We start from the raw sequence: 19251 nt of genomic DNA, 5'->3' as shown, positions 1-19251 counted from the left end.
GTGTATAAAGTGTGTGGTGAGGGGTTTTACAGACAAAAACATAGAGAATAATTGTAAAAAATAAAGCTGATACTTAACGGATTTTGCCTATTGCGGGTTATTTTTGGAACTGATTTTGGAATTGATTAGTATCTGATTCTCGATACTTTTGACAAGTCTAGGAGCAATTAAATTGAAGTAACATAGTATGTACTTAAGTTTGAAGTATTAACAAAAATATAAAAAGACCTTGTTGAGCAAATTCCTTCCTTCTCTTTCTCTCCCAAACAAACTCTCAAAGCGTAGGAATCTAGTGACAAGGACATTTTTTCAGTTTTTACGTTTTCCTTTTTATAGTACAAATTAAATTAACTCATAATAATAAACATAACATGATATTACGGAGCATTTGAAAAAGTCTCCGTACATTCCAAAGGCCTTCACTTTAAACACTGTGATTGTGGTTAAACACAGCGGACATGAGCACACACTCTGGTTGATCTGACCTTCAGTCTGTGGGACAGTGTGTGCCTCTGTGTGGGTCTGTCACAAAACAAACACGAGCTTTTTCACTGTAACATGGGAACCAAAGATCCAGCTACCACAAAATATCATGATCTGGACAGACGCTGAAGCACATGCAGGACGTTCAGTTTATACCTACGTTATCGAACATTATTTGATAAAAATGTCAAAAATAATAAGGTGTAGTCCATGAGATGTAAATATTGTCTAATACACACAATACAAACAAACTCAGGCCCAGGGGCCAAATCTGGCCCGCAGTGTAATTATATTACATGAGATCATATCAAAATGTGCATTACACCTGGTCCGCTGGTATAGAGCACATGCTCCACTAATACTACAAATCCCAGAAAGCTTTGCTAGTACACTGCAGTCGAGACTGGCATACGCCCCTCCTTTTCTGTTGACACTTAGCAACCAAGCTACTGGTCACGTCGGCCAAATTAATTGCTAATTGCAGAGAGAGAGACATGATTTATTTTATTAATTTAAATAAGAAATGAATACTACTGATGTGTCTATTATTTCAAGTTTAATTTCTCATATGTTTGTGATATCAGGCTTGAGTTGTTGTGTTTAAGCAAAACAAAATATTTTTCAATAAATATTGAGTTTGGCCTGTGAATTTGTGTCAGCTTTTAATTTTGACCCAATGTGAGTTTGAGTTTGACACTCCTGAACTAGAAGCTTCAGTCGTCAGTCGAACAATAACTGACAACTCAAATAACAGTTAACTGCCCTACCTCACCACACCCTCACCACACCCACACCACAGGTATTTACGTCTGTCACTTGGCTCAGATCTACTGAGGAACTTAATTGGAAAACCACTGTATCATTTAAAAAAACAAAGTGGGATGTAATTTTTTCTGGCAACCTGTTCAAACACATCAATGTGAAGTCATTCAGCGTCTTGTTTACTGGGCACATTTGGCTCATCCCTGGAGCTCGGGTTGCACGATTCTGGAAAATAATAACTCATTTTATTGATTTATTTTATTTTTTTTATTGCCCAGTGGAGTCCATAGAAAACAGTGTTGTCAAGATTCTCAAATTTCAAACTCAATTTCGATACTAAGGAATAGACTCAATACTCAAGTCTGATATCACAACGATAATAATAAACACTCTTTATTTAGACAAAAGAAAATGATTTTCAACGTTATATAATAGGACTTTCTTTTCTATTCCCATGTGTGTTATATGTGTGTAATCCCTCAGTGTCCAGTAGGTTCATAGTAGTCCATGGTCCAGGTTTAGTCCAGGTTTAGTCCAGGTTTAGTCCAGGTTTGGTCCAGGTTTAGTCCAGGTTTGGTCCAGGTTTGGTCCAGGTTTGGTCCTGGTTTGGTCCAGGTTTGGTCCTGGTTTGGTCCTGGTTTGGTCTTGAGCGTTCAGGTGTCAGATGTTCTCCTTGTGCGTCCAAAAGCTGAAAAAGCTGAACTTTTTGGCGTTTGACGCAAAGTGTCAACCAATCAGCTCCAGTGACAATGCGACGTCATTATCTGGAACAAGTAGAAAAATCAGCCACAAACTAGCGGCAACTTAATTATGCAGGGTGCACCAGCTAGCTTAACGGCTAGTCACGGACCCAGACACGCCCCCGCAGAGACAATCACCTCCTTTGATGGGTTTTATGTAATAAATCCACGAAAGCCACTCTCTCAACCTGGTCTGCAGCGTTCACAAAGACACAGAGAAAACAAAACATTTGAAGGCGCTCGCAGATCACAACGGACGCTCTGGACACGTGTCAAGATGACGTGCGTCCAGAGCGTCCATGACGCCCTTTGAAGGCATTTGTCCTCAAATGTAAAGGTGTCCAAATAGAACCGTCCAACGTGTTCTTGATGCCTCAGAGTCACACTGCTCACATCAACATTTATGTAAATTTGGCTGAACACATTCTGTACTGTACAGGAGACACGGCATGTCCATTAGCCAATCAGGACGCAGAACACGTGCCTTCATACACTGTAAAAAAGCATGCAAAACTGCACCAAAAAAAATCCGAAAAACAGCGAGACCGCGAAGAGTGAACCGCGATATAGTGAGGGACAACTGTATACTAGTCTATGTGTCTTATACTCGTCAAACATACAGAGACACATCATTATAAACAGATTCAGGAAAGAGCAATTTTTGTCCTGTGAATGTGACTTTTAGTATTGATACTTGCTCAAATGAGTATCTAGTGTCGATACTTGTTTTAATGTAGATTAGTATCTGATTTATGATACTCTTGATGACCCTAGTTTCTAAGACATTCACATTAGCACATGCCAGCGTTCACTCACACTGTTAGTAAAAGTATTTCAGTGGAAGTTTCTCTGGGACGTGTGTATAAATATTTGAGGAGGTGCAGTCAAAACCATGCCCAGCCTCTGCTCCTCACAGCCTCATGTTTACAGAGGCCTGACAGGAGACACTCCCAACACTACAGTTCACCTCAGAGTATCACACAGAGTATCACACAGAGTATCACACATTCTCCCAGACTGTGTGGTCCACTGCCTTTTGATCTGTGACGGCGCCAAGACGGACAAAGGACCACAAATTATATTATATCAATATTTGTAATTTGTTCATTGTGGGACAAATAAAGGTTTTTCCTGTGGTGCTTTTCCAGAAGCTCAAAGTCACTTTACAATCTGCTGCATTATTCATTCACTCCTCACTCAGTGATGGTGAGCTACTGTGGCCACAGCTGCCCTGGGGCAAACTGACAAAAGCAAGACTGAATCTGCATCATTAGCCCCTCTGACCACCACCATCACACCCCCCCCCCCCCCCCCCCCCCCCCACACACACACACAGACTTTTTCTTGTGGGGGGCGTGCCACCTGCCGGTCTCCATGCAATGTTCCTATAAAGTTTCTATACAGTTGTCCCTCACTATATCGCGGTTCACCTTTCGAGGTCTTGCTGTTTCGCAAATTTTCTGTGCAGTTTTACATGCTTTTTTACAGTGTATGAATTGTGTCCTGCATCCTGATTGGCTGTTGGACTGTAGACCATTGTGTTGTGCGTCCTGATTGGCTGTTGGACTGTAGACCATTGTCCATCAGTCTCCTCCGTGCCGTGTCTCCTGTACAGTACAGAATGTGTTCAGACAAATTTACATAAACGTTGGATCGACACTACAGCAAAGCAGCGCCAGGACAAAGAGGCGCGGTCAGAGGAACTGTGAAATACATGAGAGTCACTATTAATCAATTAAATACGAGAGAAATGTGAGAAAATGTTCATGCCTGTGTGAGAAAAGTGTATAAAGTGTGTGGTGAGGGGTTTTACAGCTGCAAAACATATAAAATAATTGTAAAAAATAAAGCTGACTCTTAGAATATAACCCCCAAGATAAACCAGGGACCACTGTAATGCATTCATTCAATTACATTATGGTTTTATTGCTCAAAAAGTCCATGAAAAACATGCAGTGTTGCTGTTAATGTCATGAACTCTCCATAAATCTAACCTGTAAATGGGCCTGGTGATGTCACCTTCTGCATTTGTGACATGAGCAGAAATATCAGAAAACTGAAATATTGACAAGTCCTAAACTAATACAAGAATCACAAGCATTTTCCTACAGTTTGTAATGGTTTAGGATAAAGAAGTTTGTTTTCACTGGACATTACACTAGATCAGGGGTGTTCATTACGTCGATCGCGATCTACCAGTCGAAACACAAAACTGTAATCAACATGATTAGCTCTGTTATCGCTTTCAAATGAAAAATGCAATTTTACTCCTGTCTGTCAAAAGCTACTGCCCGAACTCTGCATCCCTCACTGATTCTATTCAGTGTCAGAGCAGTAATCATCATTCAAGTAATTATGAACATGTAAGAAGTTCAGTTGTGTTGTGCAGTATTATCTTATGACGTTGTGCAAGGTACATGAAAATGCACTGTACATGTAATAATTCATAATAGATTTACAAATAAATATATGTTTAACATGTTTGTATTAGGTGGTAGATCTTTCAGACACGATTATTTTAAAAGTAGCTCACATACTGAAAAAGTCTGAGCACCTCTGTGCTAGATAATCTTATTAGGGCTGCAAGACGAATCACAATCGAATCAAAATCAGAATCTGAATGGGCGTTCAGTTGTATTATGTTCGATAAATTCATCTCCAAACAACAACACATCCATCATATTCTGCAGAAAAACTCAATCATTCAGCCCAAATGTTGGCGTTACATTCACAACTTTAGAAAGTGCTCTGAGTTCACCATCTCACCCGACAGACAGCTCGTTTCCTTAACCACATCCTCATCCTCCCTCTTCCCTCCCCCATCCGCCATCCGCCCCCCTGCCCCGTGCCCCATCCGCCCTCCTCCCCCATCCGCCCCCTGTCCCCCTCTCAAACCAGGGTGAGGCAACAGCTGATGTTTCAGAGGGTTATTTTTAAACCCGCTTTCTGCCGATCGGGCCAAGTCATCAGAGCAGGCATGTCGTTCTGTCACTGCTCTGTCAGCCGCTGTGTGACCCTGTGCTGTTCGCTTTCTACAAATATTAAAATAAACAAATCTCAATTCAACCTTTTCACAAATGTCTTCATACAAAGTGGTAAATATGTATTTGTTGACTTGAAACAGCTGAACTAAACGGACTAAATGTTTGTAAAGTCCCAGGTGACATTGGCGACTTGACACTGAAAAACCAGGGACCAGTACAAGGCCAAAGAATGTGCTACTTCAAACCACAAAGTAAATAAGACAGCACGTTAGCCAAGAGGAAACAACCGCACATGTAAATGTTTAGAGCACATGTCTTAAACTCAAGGCCCGTGGGCCAAATGTGGCCCTCCACATCATTTTATGTGGCCCTCAACAGGGTAAATTGAAAGGTATGATGGTCTTAAAATGTCATTTTATCAGGAGATACACTGTTAAAGTACATAAAGTTCATAAAGTACACAGTCATATTTTTACATCCAGGCAAATCCATATGGAATATTTGTAACTTGTTAATTAACTGTTTCTGTATTACTTATACAAGTTAAAAAAGTAGTTACATTTATTTTACATCTGCCCCTGGTTTAGAGTAACAGTAATTTAAAGGGCCCATATCGCACACAATAGCTTTAGGTCATGTTATAATGTTGTTCTCTCATCAAAAACACACCTGGAGTTGTGTTTTGTTTCATTCACACAAGTTTGAGTCACACTTTATTATTAGTCTGTAGCATCTTCAAAGCTCAAAATGCTCTTTTCCACCTTGTGATGTCATGAAGTGGTAGTTTTCAAGTCGACTAATACCTTTGACCTTTTGTTTTGCAGAGATTGGAAATTCCAGGGTTGAAATGATCCAAATGATTCAGATGAAAATGTGTGGAGTTTAAAAACACAGAGGAGCACTTCCTGTATCACCACATGATGACATCACAAGGTGGAACAGAGTGTTTTCTGCAGGGTTTGTGTGTTAAACATGTGTGAATGAAACAAAACATCAGATCAGAAATTAGGATAAAACGGGTCCGTTAAAGAGGCTAGTTCAGTCACTCCAAAGAAGGAAACATAAAACTTTAAACTAAAACACTGACTTTGCTCAAGGTTTATCCTCATCAATATTATCGCACGATGTAATATTACCTTCTGTATGAATATAGAAAATAGTGGTACCAAAACAATACTTTTTCTGATACCAATGCAGTGCTAATCATGTTTTTATTTTATTATTTCATTAACATCTAAAGTGATAGATCATTTTACATCGTACTTACAAATAGGTCAATTATGCTGGAATGATATATTTGAAAACAGGAGGATAATAATGTAACCATATTGTAAAAGGAAAAATGTCTACAATAATCAAATCGGATACGCTGCAATTTAATAATCTGGTAACAAACTTTTATGCTCACACCTGCACCTGTTTTTAATCTGTATATGGACTTGTATACTTTGTTTTGTTGATTTTTCTGCTTGTATTGCATTTTAAACAGGGCGTCCATGAAAGAGAGAGTCTCTCGTTGGATTCCTCTGTATAAATAAAGATAAAGAAAGAAAAAGAAATGAAACACACTAGTGGATAATTAATAATCATAGACAGATCTTTATCTTTCCCCCTGCGGCTCAAATTTCACAAAATAAGTTTCCCGGTGCAAATACAAAGGACAGATGATAGATAAAGTACTGTGTAGTACTTTATCTGAGTGATCAGACCGTGACAGTAATGAAGAGGAAGTGTCATTCGTGCAGGGAACTGGGCTGTAGTCAGATCAGGCTGAGGCGACAGAACGATGTGTGAAAACAGAAAACACAAATCAAGTGAAACATCCGAGTATGTGACAACGATCCCACTTTCTCTAAGAGTCATTTATTAGAACTACAGACCCACTGCTAAAACAAAGTCAACTCTGGGTCTGCCTGGTGTAAAGTAGAAATCATGTCAAAAGTCTGGCCCAGGGGCAAAATGCGGCCCGTGTACAAATTTCCACTGGCCTGCAGCCTCTGGAATAAAAATAATTATGTGTGGCCCATCAGAGCTGTTGACCAGTGTAAAATACACATGTACAAGCAATACTATATTTCACCAGACGATGGCAGCAGATCTGAGGCCGCGCTCTCGCTGACTTTTATCGCCAACTGGATAAAGACAAGTTTAAAGAAATTCGAACCTTTGCTCAGAAAATGCGGTGTTTGTTTGGTTCAACATATTTGTGTGACATTCTTGGTTATGAACTTTAACAAGACGTTTACAGTGACGTGAAACCACCGTCTTAAAGCTGCACTATGGGACTTTTCTGATGAGGGGTGAAAGGTAAATACATTTTTATACAGCACTTTTCTCCCTTAAAGGCACTCAAATCACTTTACATCAAGGTACCACTCATCTATTCACACAAAGAGTTAAGAGTTTTGCCCAAGGACACAAGGGCAGTGTTCATCTGCTGGAGCTGGAATTGCACCATCAGCTTGTGGGTCAGTGGATCGGACCGCTCGCCTAATGATGTTTTATGCCAAGAATGGATTTCAAACCACCAACCATCGCATCAAAGGACGAACATCACACAAACAAGAATGTATTTACCTGGAATATTCCTCATTATGGCATTAAATATCACAAATTCAATCACAGGCATTTTAATGACTGAAAACACCTTGGGAAAACATACATTCTTACTCTGAGTGAGCTCTTTTCTCCACAGATCTGATACATAACTTAGTCTGGTGACGCCGGCTGCTCTTCTCCACAGAAATAGGTTTAATGCCATACTGTGGAACATTCCAGACAAAGCTATAACATCTCTGTGGAAACACGCAGGACTCTTTAAGGCTCTTTAAACATTTCCACACTTACAGAATGATCTAAAACCATCTGTAAATCCTGTTTACAGCACGTCACCATTCACAAAAGATCAAACCTGCTCTCTAAGAACAGAAGTAAACTATAGTACACTGTGGAGTAATCGAGTAATCTCTCCAAATGATACATCCTAATCCTCTGCAGACACACACGCCATTATTCTTCCCCTCAAAACATTAATTTATCCCCATCGCAGAGAAGAAGAACCTGTCCTGACTTGACTCCAGTTGAGTAAATGTTCAAGCTGGTGGTTCACTCCCCGCAGGTTGATACACGACAGGGATATTACACAGCAAAATACACGCTCCAGCCCTCCATGACATCATATATTCTAACACTGACAATAGTCTTTCTTACTTTATTTATCCTTTACTTGACAGGGACCATGTACAAATTCATTAATCTTACAAAAAAAAGAGATGATTTGTACCAGATTTAGCTGCGGTTACTTTCCCTCTGCAGTACTTTGGCAGGTGAATACACATAAAAATACACATTTCATCATTAACATTAGCAGGAAAATACAATAAATGTCCCCACGTCCAATACAGTACGTTTCCTACAGTTCAAACTAATTAACAAATCAATAATGTTCTCGTTTTTTTTATCTAAAATGTACTTTTTCACATTTCTATCAGTAGAGATAGTACTTATAGTATTAATAGTGATCAAACTATGGTACAGCTACTATCAATGGTACCATCAGGGTATATTTGACTTAACACTTTATACTGTTTTAGTTCACTCTTTTGAGTCCAGTTTAGTTCCTTAAGTACTTAACCTTTTGCCGTATTTGTCTATTTTAACATCAGCACCAACCACTTCAGAAAATGTTTGGTTTTCATAACATTACATTTTTATTGTCTAGATATGGATTTTTGTGTGAGTTTCCTCGTCTGTGCCTCTGAAGTTCACTTAGGGATTGGTAAATGTCTCAGATGTTGGTTACGACAGGAAGAACCCTCTTTACATGTGCCAGTCTGTGCCATAATGTGCCATAATTTGCCAGTCTGTGTAAAAATCTAACTTCTCTACAGTTTTAAACACATGATTCTCACCTCTCTGGCGATGAGATTGAGCGCATCGTCCTCTGCGGTGGTCTTGTCTTTATTGGTGGACCTCTTGCGTCCTGCTCCTTGGGTCCCCATGATTTAGAAAGAAAAAAACTCACACGCGTAATTTTATCTAATGGTTTGATTATGTATCCAAGCGAAAACGCGCGTCTGTGGCTGTGGTTACGCGCTTTTCTGCGCCATTTCAGAGTTTTAAAGCTGTTTTAAAGCTGATTTAAAGCTGTATTAAAGCTGTTTCGTGCTCACTGCGCGGTGCATTGTCACACATCCGTTTGCGGCTTCTTCCTGTGTGAGTTGCGCTAAACTCCAAAAACACGTGTGCAGCAGAGTTTCCGCGCAAAACTATTTCTCAACAATTTGTAAAGACGCGCTGTTAAACGTTTCCATTTCCAGTGAAAAAGTGTAATTTGAAAGAAGAAAATGATCAAATGTAAATGTTCAAGTCCGAGGCTCGGGGCTCGGGGCTGAACAGCTGCGCTTTAAACACCGGAGGAGCGCGAGCGCGAGTCAAACTGTCACCGAGCAACGGCAACGTGTGACGTCACCGGGGCACGTTCAGGACGCGTGGGAAAAGACACAAAACGAACTTAGCGCGAGTATAAAATGTGATTATTATAAGGTCTAGACTAGAATAAAAATTTAAGATATAATCTAGTATCCATCTATTTTCTTCCGCTTTATCCGGGGCCGGGTCACGGGGGCGGCAGGTTCAGCAGAGAGGCCCAGACTTCACTCTCCACAGTCTAGTACCATGAGTGAATGAAAATGTCCTACTTTAATCAAATCACTTTTCATACAGATACTTTACGGTCATTAAAATGATCCAATCACCACGCCACCCCCAAGTTAATTTATTTTATTCATTTATGTTAATTATTATTTCTTTTTATTTTAAGTGAATAAAAATGTCTCAAATATAGTCAAAATTTGAAAAGAATTGTATTAATTATAAAAAGTATCTTATACGCTATAAACTTATAACAAAAAAATCTTAGTGACATGTTTTTGTTTTTGTTTTGTTTGTTTGTTTGGGGTTTTTTTTGCTACACAAAGACTTTGATTGTTGTGTCTGATATCAAAGACTATGTTATAAAATTCCGTATATTTTTTCACTTACTCTATAGACATGCACTTCTAGATCCTTGGTTATTTATATCTACAGATAATTACACCGTTAAAAACTGAATGTACATTTTTCCAGACAGTTAAGTCCATTACTGTAACATCCTCGCTCTAAGGCAGAAGTATGATGCTCAGATTTCCGTGGTGCACATAAACGCAGCCTGCGCTCTGCTTAGGGGCCCATACTTGTGCAGGGTCCTGTTTCAGACACAGCTCGTGCGTCTGCCCCTCTCTCACAGAGTCTATTTATAAAAGTGACCGGAGAGTCTAAAGCAGGACAGGACTCTTAAAGCGACAGCAGCGTTTAGACCAGACTGTGGTGAAGAGGACAGGCTTTGGTCAAACTGTGATACTTCTATTTTTATTAGACTTTCATAACATTTTATCTCTGTTTGCACTTCTATGGGGTGAGTTTAAGAGCTTTTCTGAGCCGGACAGTGAGGGTTTAATCTACAATAAAACACGTGGGTAATGGTGGCGCGCGCTTCAGAGCTTAAAAAGTGTTTGTGTGCACCTACCCCCTATCTCCGCCCACAGCTTTGTACATAGTTGAGATTATATCTAACATTCAATCTCCTGGACAAACATTTTGGGGTTCAAAAATTTAACGTAGCAATTTTTCAACAATAAAAGGAAGTAATAACGATCCTGGTGGAAATGCCAGTTCTGCAGGTTTAAACAGGAAATTAATGAACCTGTTTGTCTTGTTAAACTGTTTTAAATCAATACCGCGGCATGTAATACACAAAATGATTGTGTACTTAAATTATAGTTCGTGTGTGATGGTGGTTTTGTGCGTGACGTTCAGTTAATTCAAAAGAGCGACGTCTATGGTGTTTAGATGTTACAATGCTGCCCTCTGGCGTCGAGCCCGCGCATTACAGATACAAGTCACTCCCCATAATGCACATCTGTCAAACTCAGGCCCCGGGGCCACATCTTGCCTGTGGTGTAATTATATTTGCCTGTGAGATCATATCAAATATGTATTAGAGCTGCTATATACACCACTAATACTACAAATCCCAGAATGCTTTGCTAGTGCGTACTAGTCCAGACCAATGCTCAGAGTAAATAAGTGTGTAGCAAATTGAGCTTGAATATTTGTTTTCTCTATGCACTTTTTCTACTCCAAGGTTCAGACTTTTAATATTCTTTTTTTTTTTCTCTCTTATGAAAAAAGATTCACTTTAAAAGGAACTTGAACGACTACAGATGATAAACACTATTCTACTTATTTGGACCAATAATTTATAGCATTTTGATCCAAATGTTTTGAGAGATAATACTTGAAATAAGATGTTGTTAAATTAAATATCAAAAACAGGCAGCTGTAATAAAAGCTCACTGTGCGCAGGGATTAAATGTACTTATATGTACTTATACACACAGATTGTACTTTCACACACTCTAAAATGTGCACCTTTTGTTGTGTCATATATTTTTGGTGACTGTTTAATCTACATCTTTACGTTTATTTCTGAAGCACAACTCACTTGTAAAACCTGCTTTAACTGGTCCATAGTGCACACAAATATGTCCCTCCTTTAAATGACAACGAGGAAGTGAATCTATGGTAAACCCAGATGAACTGCAGACTTGTACTTTGGTTTCAGTTTTATTTCTCAACAACAACAGGGCAACATGTCAAAGCTGGACTCTTAGCTCACTGCAAACACAACACTATTTGGATCGGTTGGATGTGCAGTCGCTGGACATTTCACATGGGGTAAAATGTCCCAGAATGCAGCAGGAGAAGCACAGAGGAGTTCCCAGACTTTGAGGGTGAAGATGGTTCTTTTGGGAGGATCTGGAGTGGGAAAGTCCAGTCTGGCCACGCGTTTCGTCAAAGGAGAGTTTAAGGACAATGAACCCACTGTGGGCTGTGAGTCTGAAGAGGAAATAATGTAAAATGTTTTGTTTTTGTCACATGAGGAGGTAGTTTACATATTTACCAGCTGTTATATTTGAGCAGTAGTGATATTCAGACGTAGTTAGGTATTTTTTAGAGTTGCACAACTAGGAATAAAAATCATGTGATGAGTAACTTTTGCAATGACATGACTAAAAATGTGAACTCACTCTGATTCTTAAAGGGCACACGTCACACTGTTTTATGATCTGTGTAATAATGTCGTTTCCTCGTCACAAACAGATCTGGAGTTGTGTTTTTTTGTTTCATTCACACATGTTTAACACGTGTGAATGAAACCCTGAATATTTAGGCTGAGTTCTTCTCTCAGACTGAAAACACTCTGTTGCGTCTTGTGATGTCATCATGTGGTGATACAGGAAGTGCTCCACAAACAAAAACAGATATAAATATAAAATGCAATAAGCACAAAAACATAATAAAACACCAAGATCTGCTGCGTAGAACCAAATACCAGAGAGAAGAGGTCGTGTTTTTTAGTCTGGTCTTTAACAGCTGTACAGCCTGAGAGGGTCTGACAGACAGGGGGCGCTGTTCCAGAGCGCGGGCATGAGCGAAATAAAGGTAAAGGAAATGTTAATACGGCTTTTTTGTTTAAGCTTTTGGAGATAGTGGATATGTAGGATTCTAACTGCTTATTTACAACAGGAAAAAAAAACAAAAAGAAAGATATACTTTTATGAATATAAAATTAGCCAAATATAATTATTAAATGAATAGCCTTTTTTTTTTTTTTTTCCTTTTTTTTTTTTTTTTTTTTGAGTCCAAGTTCTGATCATGCAAACCAAAAATGATATGGTCAAATTTTATTAAAAATTTAGGGTCAATATGATCTTTTATACATCTTAAACAGTCTTACCAAAAAGATTCTGTAATAGTGCATCTCCAAAAAAAATGGCTTAATGTTTCAGAGTATTCTTTATAAAAAGTGCAGTTAGGGTCAATAGTTTTGATATATTTGAGCATAAATTGATTTGTTAAATTCTATGCATTAATTTAAAGGAGATGTCTCTCATTTTATTATTTATCATAAACTTTTGGTTCAGAGTTCATCCTTTTTTTCAAATAGTATCAGGGGCAAAAACTAACTCCTGTAAAAACTAAAGGACGACACTGAGTTGTAGGAGAGCACATAATTTTTTTATTATTCTTACGGACAGGAGTAAAACAGATGATAAAAGGAGCTGTTCACTTGAAAATCACCACTTGATGACATCACAAGGTGGAACGTCGCATTTTGAGCTTTGTAAATGTTACAGACTAATAATAAAGTGTGACTCAAACATGTGCGAATGAAAACAGACTCCAGTGTGTGTTTTTTGACGAGGTAACAGGATTATAACATGGCCTTAAACTAAAGTACTTTTGTGGCACTGGGCCCTGGGGCAGGTGCTGTTTTGCATTTGTTCAAGACTTTTTCATCTTCTTTACTAAAATACTTACAGGATTTCCTCTCCACAGATTTGACACTGTAACTTTGTCAAGTTGGTTCGCCCACTTGTCTCCATGGAGATAGATATAAATAAAAAATATACATCTGTTTTTTTTACCTGTGGATTATTTAGCACTGTTGCCATGGCGATTAACAGTTTAGAGGAAAATACTATATCTTCTGAATGTGAAAAAGTTCTCAAAATGTTGTGTCACTTTAGTCTATAATAGTGTTGTGATTGAGTGTAATTGCTGTTTGTGTCCTCTAGGTGCGTACCAGACTCATGAGGTGAGTGTGAACGGGACCCGTCTGCGCTTTGAGATCTGGGACACGGCGGGACAAGAGAAGTACCACAGCGTCACGCCTTTGTACTACAGAGGGGCACATGCTGCTCTGGTGGTGTACGACATCAGCAAGAGGGTGAGGGAATCAGAGCTGTCAGCAAACGAACATGATACTAAGGAATCAATACTTCATACTGATTCTGATATCATGACAGTAAAAAAAACAAAAACTCATTTCATAACATGTTATAGAGGTCTAAAGCACTGGCGAAAACTGCACTTCACTGCACTATGAAACATTTGCGGTGGAGGCGTCGCCTGCTTGTCTCCATGGAGATGATGTCGCTTTGAATTAGCACTTCGTTTGGTCAAACAGTAAAGTTTCTTTACTCGCTTTAATGTTGTAGTGTAGTCATGTGTGTTGTTGGCTGCTTTACTTGCCAGATACAGGGGAAGCTTACGCCCCCTACTGTCTGACACCTTCTCCATTACTGCACCCATGTGTGTGATGAGCAGGGCCGGTCCAGACTGTAATCAGACTGAGCAGCTGCTGAGGGCACCGAGGCCAGTAGGGGGCCCCCAAGAGCCTATACATTTATATTTAAAATAATATAATATATCAAACTTTACTGGACACAGGGCTTGTGTGTTTACAGCAGCCTGAATATCCCCCTAAAACAATTACATTAGTTTTATATCTATAGTAGTAAAATATCTGCTGCTGCTACATGTGTTTTTGAGTCGTGCAGAGGTGAGGGCAGCTCTGTGTTTACACCGGAGCAAGGACCCGACATAATGTAAATGTAAGAAACACTGTCACCAACGGGAACACATTAAAATCCACCAGAAACTTGTCTAGAATTGTCTAATCTTGCCTGACAAACCAACTAAAGCAAACAAGACACGCGGCTACATCATCACACGACTACACCATCACGTGACACCGAGGGAAGTACAGGAAGTAGCCAAAACATGTAAAGCAGGTAAACAAACTCTCCTGTCTGACCAAAAGAATCACTAGTTCTAGTTTAAAACTGAAGACAGTATGAACCTTTACCAAAAATGTTATTGCTTTACCTGAAATGTTCTGTAGTATAGCATTAAACTTGGCTGTCTCCATAGAAACAAGCAGGTGCTGGAGTTTAATGCAGGTTTTTCAGGGTAACGCCTGTAATGAAATAAATGCTACATATAGATGAGCTTAAAGCAGCTGTGCACCTCCATCAACTCATTTCACCCACTGAAAACTTCAAACTCCCTCTGGTCTTGCAGCTCTGTGCTTTCTTATTTTTACATTTGTTCCCTGTATTGTTTTTGTGTTGTGTTTTGTCCAGGAGAGCTTCTTGCGTGCCCAGTTTTGGCTGAAGGAGCTGGAGCAACAGTACATCCCCGGCTCCACTGTGGTCTGGCTCGTGGGCAACAAAGCAGATCTGGCTCACAACAGACAAGTCTCAGTTCAGGTAAAACACACGTGACACAGGACTAAAGTTTAAAGAGTTTCTGTTCAATAACATCACCCTGAATGACTGTGAGGGAAATATTGAAGGAGACATGTTAGACAAAATCAATGATCAGCTTTTTACCTGGTTATCACAGTGTTAATTACTCACTCCAAGTTGTATTTAATCACAGACTGTTTATATAAATGGACATATCTAACCTCCTAGGCACCGTGTTAAAAACAAGTGATCATGGGGGGACGTCCGGCTCCATTGACTCATCATTTCGGTCTTAAATGTTCGTATTAACCCTCTACATGATCCTGGGGTTTTTATTTCACTATTGTGTCTGTAAATCAAGATATGAACATTAATAACAGACAAATCAGGTCATGTTAGCGTTAGCAGCAGGTTCGATTGACAGTGTTGCTAAGCGTCCGCTCCCTGCTAAACCAGCGGTGTGGACGGGAAGGGGCGTTACCTTCAACAGCCTCGCACTGGATTGGCTCTTTGGTTGCTATGATACTCAGGGTGTGAATGCCAAATAACTGCGCTAGCCTCGGCGAGCCTCATTTGGAGCTGAACGCTGTGGTGACGTCAGACTCACAATAATCCTGTACAATCCTGCTACATTTGAGGTTTCAGAGTTTAGGAAATGTTTGTATCCACCTACCCCCTATCTCCACCCACTGCTTTGTACACAGCTGGGATTATATGTAATATTCAAACATGTAGCCATTTTTCAGCAATAAAAGGAAGTAATAACAACCAGCGCTGGTGGAAATGCCAGTTCTGCAGGTTTAAACAGGAACTTAATGAACCTGTTTGTGATATGAACCTGTTTAGATCAATACTGTGGTTTTACTGTACACAAATACACAAAATGTAAAGTAACACGTACAAAAGCAGAATAAGTCTCATTTTGAACAAGTTGAACGACAAAGAAAATCTAGACAAGTGTGTGTCTCACAGTGTGGAAGGTGAGTAAAAGTAGTAAAGTACTTTACTTAAGGAGAATTTTTATGTATCTGTACTTTAATTAAGTACATTTTTACTGTTGTTACCTTTTACTTTCACTACATTCAAGAGCAGGTATCTGTACTTTCTACTCCACTACATTTTTTACCATGTTTGTGGAAACATCCTGAAGAAAAAAAAATCAAGCTTCAGCTTTGAGAAAAACAAAAATAAAATAAATACATAAAATTTATAAGAAAAATTCAAAACATTTGATTGATTTGTATTTTTACTGCTGACCAAAGTATGAACACTTAACACTTTAATAAATGAACAACACTTGTGTGAAATACTTATACTTTTGACATTTTAAACATGTACTTAAGTACTTTTACTTTCATGTGACAATGACCTTTGACCTCTTTATCTGTATGTTACTCACAGGAGGCTCAGAGTCTGGCTGAGGACAGAGGTCTGGGCTTCATGGAAACATCTGCTCTGTCAGGAGACCATGTCCACCAGCTGCTGGTCACTGTGGGTCAGTTTATCTATAATATAAACAAACACACTGAGAGGACCATGTCCATCAGCCTGAGGGGACCATGTCCATCAGCCTGAGAGGACCGTGTCCATCAGCCTGAGGGGACCGTGTCCATCAGCCTGAGGGGACCGTGTCCATCAGCCTGAGGGGACCATGTCCATCAGCCTGAGGGCCGCGTCCATCAGCCTGAGAGGACCATGTCCATCAGCTGAGGGGACCGTGTCCATCAGCCTGAGAGGACCGTGTCCATCAGCTGAGAGGACCGTGTCCATCAGCCTGAGAGGACCATGTCCATCAGCCTGAGGGGACCGTGTCCATCAGCCTGAGGGGACCGTGTCCATCAGCCTGAGGGGACCGCGTCCATCAGCTGCTGGTCTCTGTTGGTCATTTCTCTATAATATAAACTCAAACACTCTGCTACTGTGGCCACATCTGCCCTGAGGCAGACTGGCTGAAGTGAGGCCAGTCCCCTTTGACCTCTCCCAACACTCACACATCATGAGGCGGGTCAAGTGTCCTGCTCGAGGACACAACAACAGCATTCCACAGACTAGAGCCACTACTGTGTCTCAGCCAAACACCTACAGACCTCTGCCCAGCGTCCAGCGGTGGAGGAAGTACTCGAAGTAAAAGTACAGATACAAGGGCAAAAAACTACTCAAGTAAAAGTATCACATGAAAAAAATAGTAAAGTAAAAGTATTACCTGTACCTGTTTAAAAAGTACTTAAAGAGTAAAAGTAATAATCCACTGCCCCACTCTTTATCCACTGGAGGGAGCACACACCACATACTCTGATGTATTTAAGCTTCTTCAAACCTAATACTCCATTTCCCTGCAGCGTACCGCGTCCACGAACTGACCTGGGACCAGCGGAGTCTGTCTGCGTGGGACGAGTATCACAAAGTGGACGTCCAAAACACGGGCTTCTTCAGCTCTTTGCCGTCCTGCTGCAACATCGCGTCATGAACTCATCATTCTGAACCCAACCACGTCATATACTGAAACACCGTCTACTTTATTTGGTGATTTTCTGATTACTAAGGTCAAACCAAAGCAAAATGTTGTGTTTCTGATGTCCCCACACGTGTTAAAGAGGGGTACTTTAGTCCTATTGTGTATTATTTGCTAACACATTACATAATTAGATCACGTGTCACTTTTTATTGTTTTGAACACGCTAAATTCGCCGAAAACAACATATTAGCATGTTTTATCAGTTTCACTTTTGTTTATTCTCCTTTTAACACCAATACAGTCGGTCTTAATGAAATTACTGCACATCGCACCAGGTTTGTGAAGTCATAGTGTGTTGTTTTGTGCCATGTTTTTGTATATTTATGGAGAATTGTCATGTGGGAGTGTGGGCGATGAAGGCTTGTGGGCGGAGCCTTGGACAAATCTTACGACTGACCATAAAGAGGGTCTGGACAGGGCCTGGGAGAGATCGCTAAATGACTCAAACATGCCTGAGTGACACCTTAAAAAGCGGAACGACGTTATAACACGGCACAAAGCTCCAGAAACTTGATTTTACATAATAGCTCTTCTTTAAGCACTTTGATTTTCTCTGTGTTGTTTGATTTATTAAGACAAAAAGTGCAATTTTTATAACAGTTTTTCAGTGTTTGTCTGAGGTGTTTTGTGAATTGATTATTTTAATGTTTGAGTCATAACATAAACACAAAAAACATAAATATTAAACTGTTCAATATGATCCAAATCCTTCACAGTGCAGAGATAAGTATTCACTCTATAAGTGTGAGTAAAACTAAAGCCCCACAGTGTGTCTCCATGACAACTATCAAATAACACACATGCAAATACAGACACACACACATACACACACTCACATACACACACACACACATATATATATACACACACACACATACACACACACCACATTCATAAATAGGCAAGTTTTTGTTATTTTTGTTTTTTCCAGCTGTTTTAAATAAACCCTCAGACTTTCCAGCAAGTCTCAAACAATAATGAAAAGTGCTTTTACTTTTCAGTCCAGTTTAAAATGTAGTGGAGTAGAAAGTACAGATACTGCTCTCAAATGTACTGACGTAAAAGTAAAAAGTATCCACATTCCACCGCTGTATAAATCTGACTCTTTTCCTCAAACTTATGACTAATATTGTAAATTCATAAAACAAATGGAATATAAACAAAACCACATGTTCAGAATGGAGTGGGTGAAAGTATAAACTTAAACTTCTTATAGTGAAATTTACAGAGTGTCTTTAATGTTTCGTTTTCATGTATTGTACAATTTACAACACTGCTCCTGCACACTCTGCACCCTCTTCAGCCAAAGCAGTATTATTTTTCTCAAACTCAGAGCTGTAAAACAATCAAACTGCTTCGCTAAGTGTCATATTTCATCACCAAAAACAGAAACAAGCTGCCAAGAAAATATCACAAACTCACTGTGGAGAAGTGTTGAAATCTGATTTGGTGAGACACATTTTACACTTAACGATGCTTCCACAGTGTTGTATTAAATGTCTATATCTTGTATGTATTCAATTGCCATTCTACACAGATCTGACATGTAACCACAGTTTATGTAACTTGTATGGATGAATTTGAACATCTCCAAATAAATAAATGCAGACCATGAGATAAAGGTACATCAC

The 19251-nt window shown here is 39.5% G+C and overlaps 2 protein-coding genes across 13 annotated transcripts in view; one reads left to right on the top strand and one right to left on the bottom strand.

Moving 5' to 3' along the window:
- Positions 1 to 9425, bottom strand: part of lrrfip1a (leucine rich repeat (in FLII) interacting protein 1a) — a 68824-nt gene extending 59399 nt beyond the window's left edge. For 6 of the 12 annotated variants that reach the window (XM_055230505.1, XM_055230504.1, XM_055230500.1 and 3 more), the window contains exon 1: positions 8881 to 9366. In XM_055230505.1, coding sequence (XP_055086480.1) covers positions 8881 to 8970 — 90 coding nt within the window. In that variant the 5' untranslated portion in view covers positions 8971 to 9366. Of the gene's footprint in view, positions 1 to 8880 lie in introns of all 12 variants that reach the window. The other 6 variants (XM_033987017.2, XM_055230503.1, XM_033987015.2 and 3 more) reach the window with 3 other exon arrangements.
- A 2218-nt stretch (positions 9426 to 11643) lies between these two features.
- On the top strand, positions 11644 to 19251 carry LOC117389831 (ras-related protein Rab-17-like). The gene is made up of 5 exons (XM_033987554.2): positions 11644 to 11902; positions 13651 to 13802; positions 15001 to 15126; positions 16507 to 16600; positions 17445 to 19251. Exons 1-5 carry the CDS (start codon positions 11752 to 11754, stop codon positions 17570 to 17572), a joined length of 651 nt encoding a protein of 216 aa, XP_033843445.1. The 5' UTR covers positions 11644 to 11751; the 3' UTR covers positions 17573 to 19251.

Source organism: Periophthalmus magnuspinnatus, chromosome 21 (assembly GCF_009829125.3).
Source record: "Periophthalmus magnuspinnatus isolate fPerMag1 chromosome 21, fPerMag1.2.pri, whole genome shotgun sequence".
NCBI lineage: Eukaryota > Metazoa > Chordata > Actinopteri > Gobiiformes > Gobiidae > Periophthalmus > Periophthalmus magnuspinnatus.
This window is presented reverse-complemented; position numbering and strand designations above follow the sequence as displayed.

Bases quoted from the DNA above. Each gene is read 5' to 3' on its own strand.
- LOC117389831 (XM_033987554.2), top strand. From the start codon at position 11,752: ATGTCCCAGAATGCAGCAGGAGAAGCACAGAGGAGTTCCCAGACTTTG. The intron at 11,903-13,650 runs GTGAGTCTGAAG...TGTGTCCTCTAG, and splicing joins CAATGAACCCACTGTGGGCT to GTGCGTACCAGACTCATGAG. The intron at 15,127-16,506 runs GTAAAACACACG...TGTTACTCACAG, and splicing joins ACAGACAAGTCTCAGTTCAG to GAGGCTCAGAGTCTGGCTGA.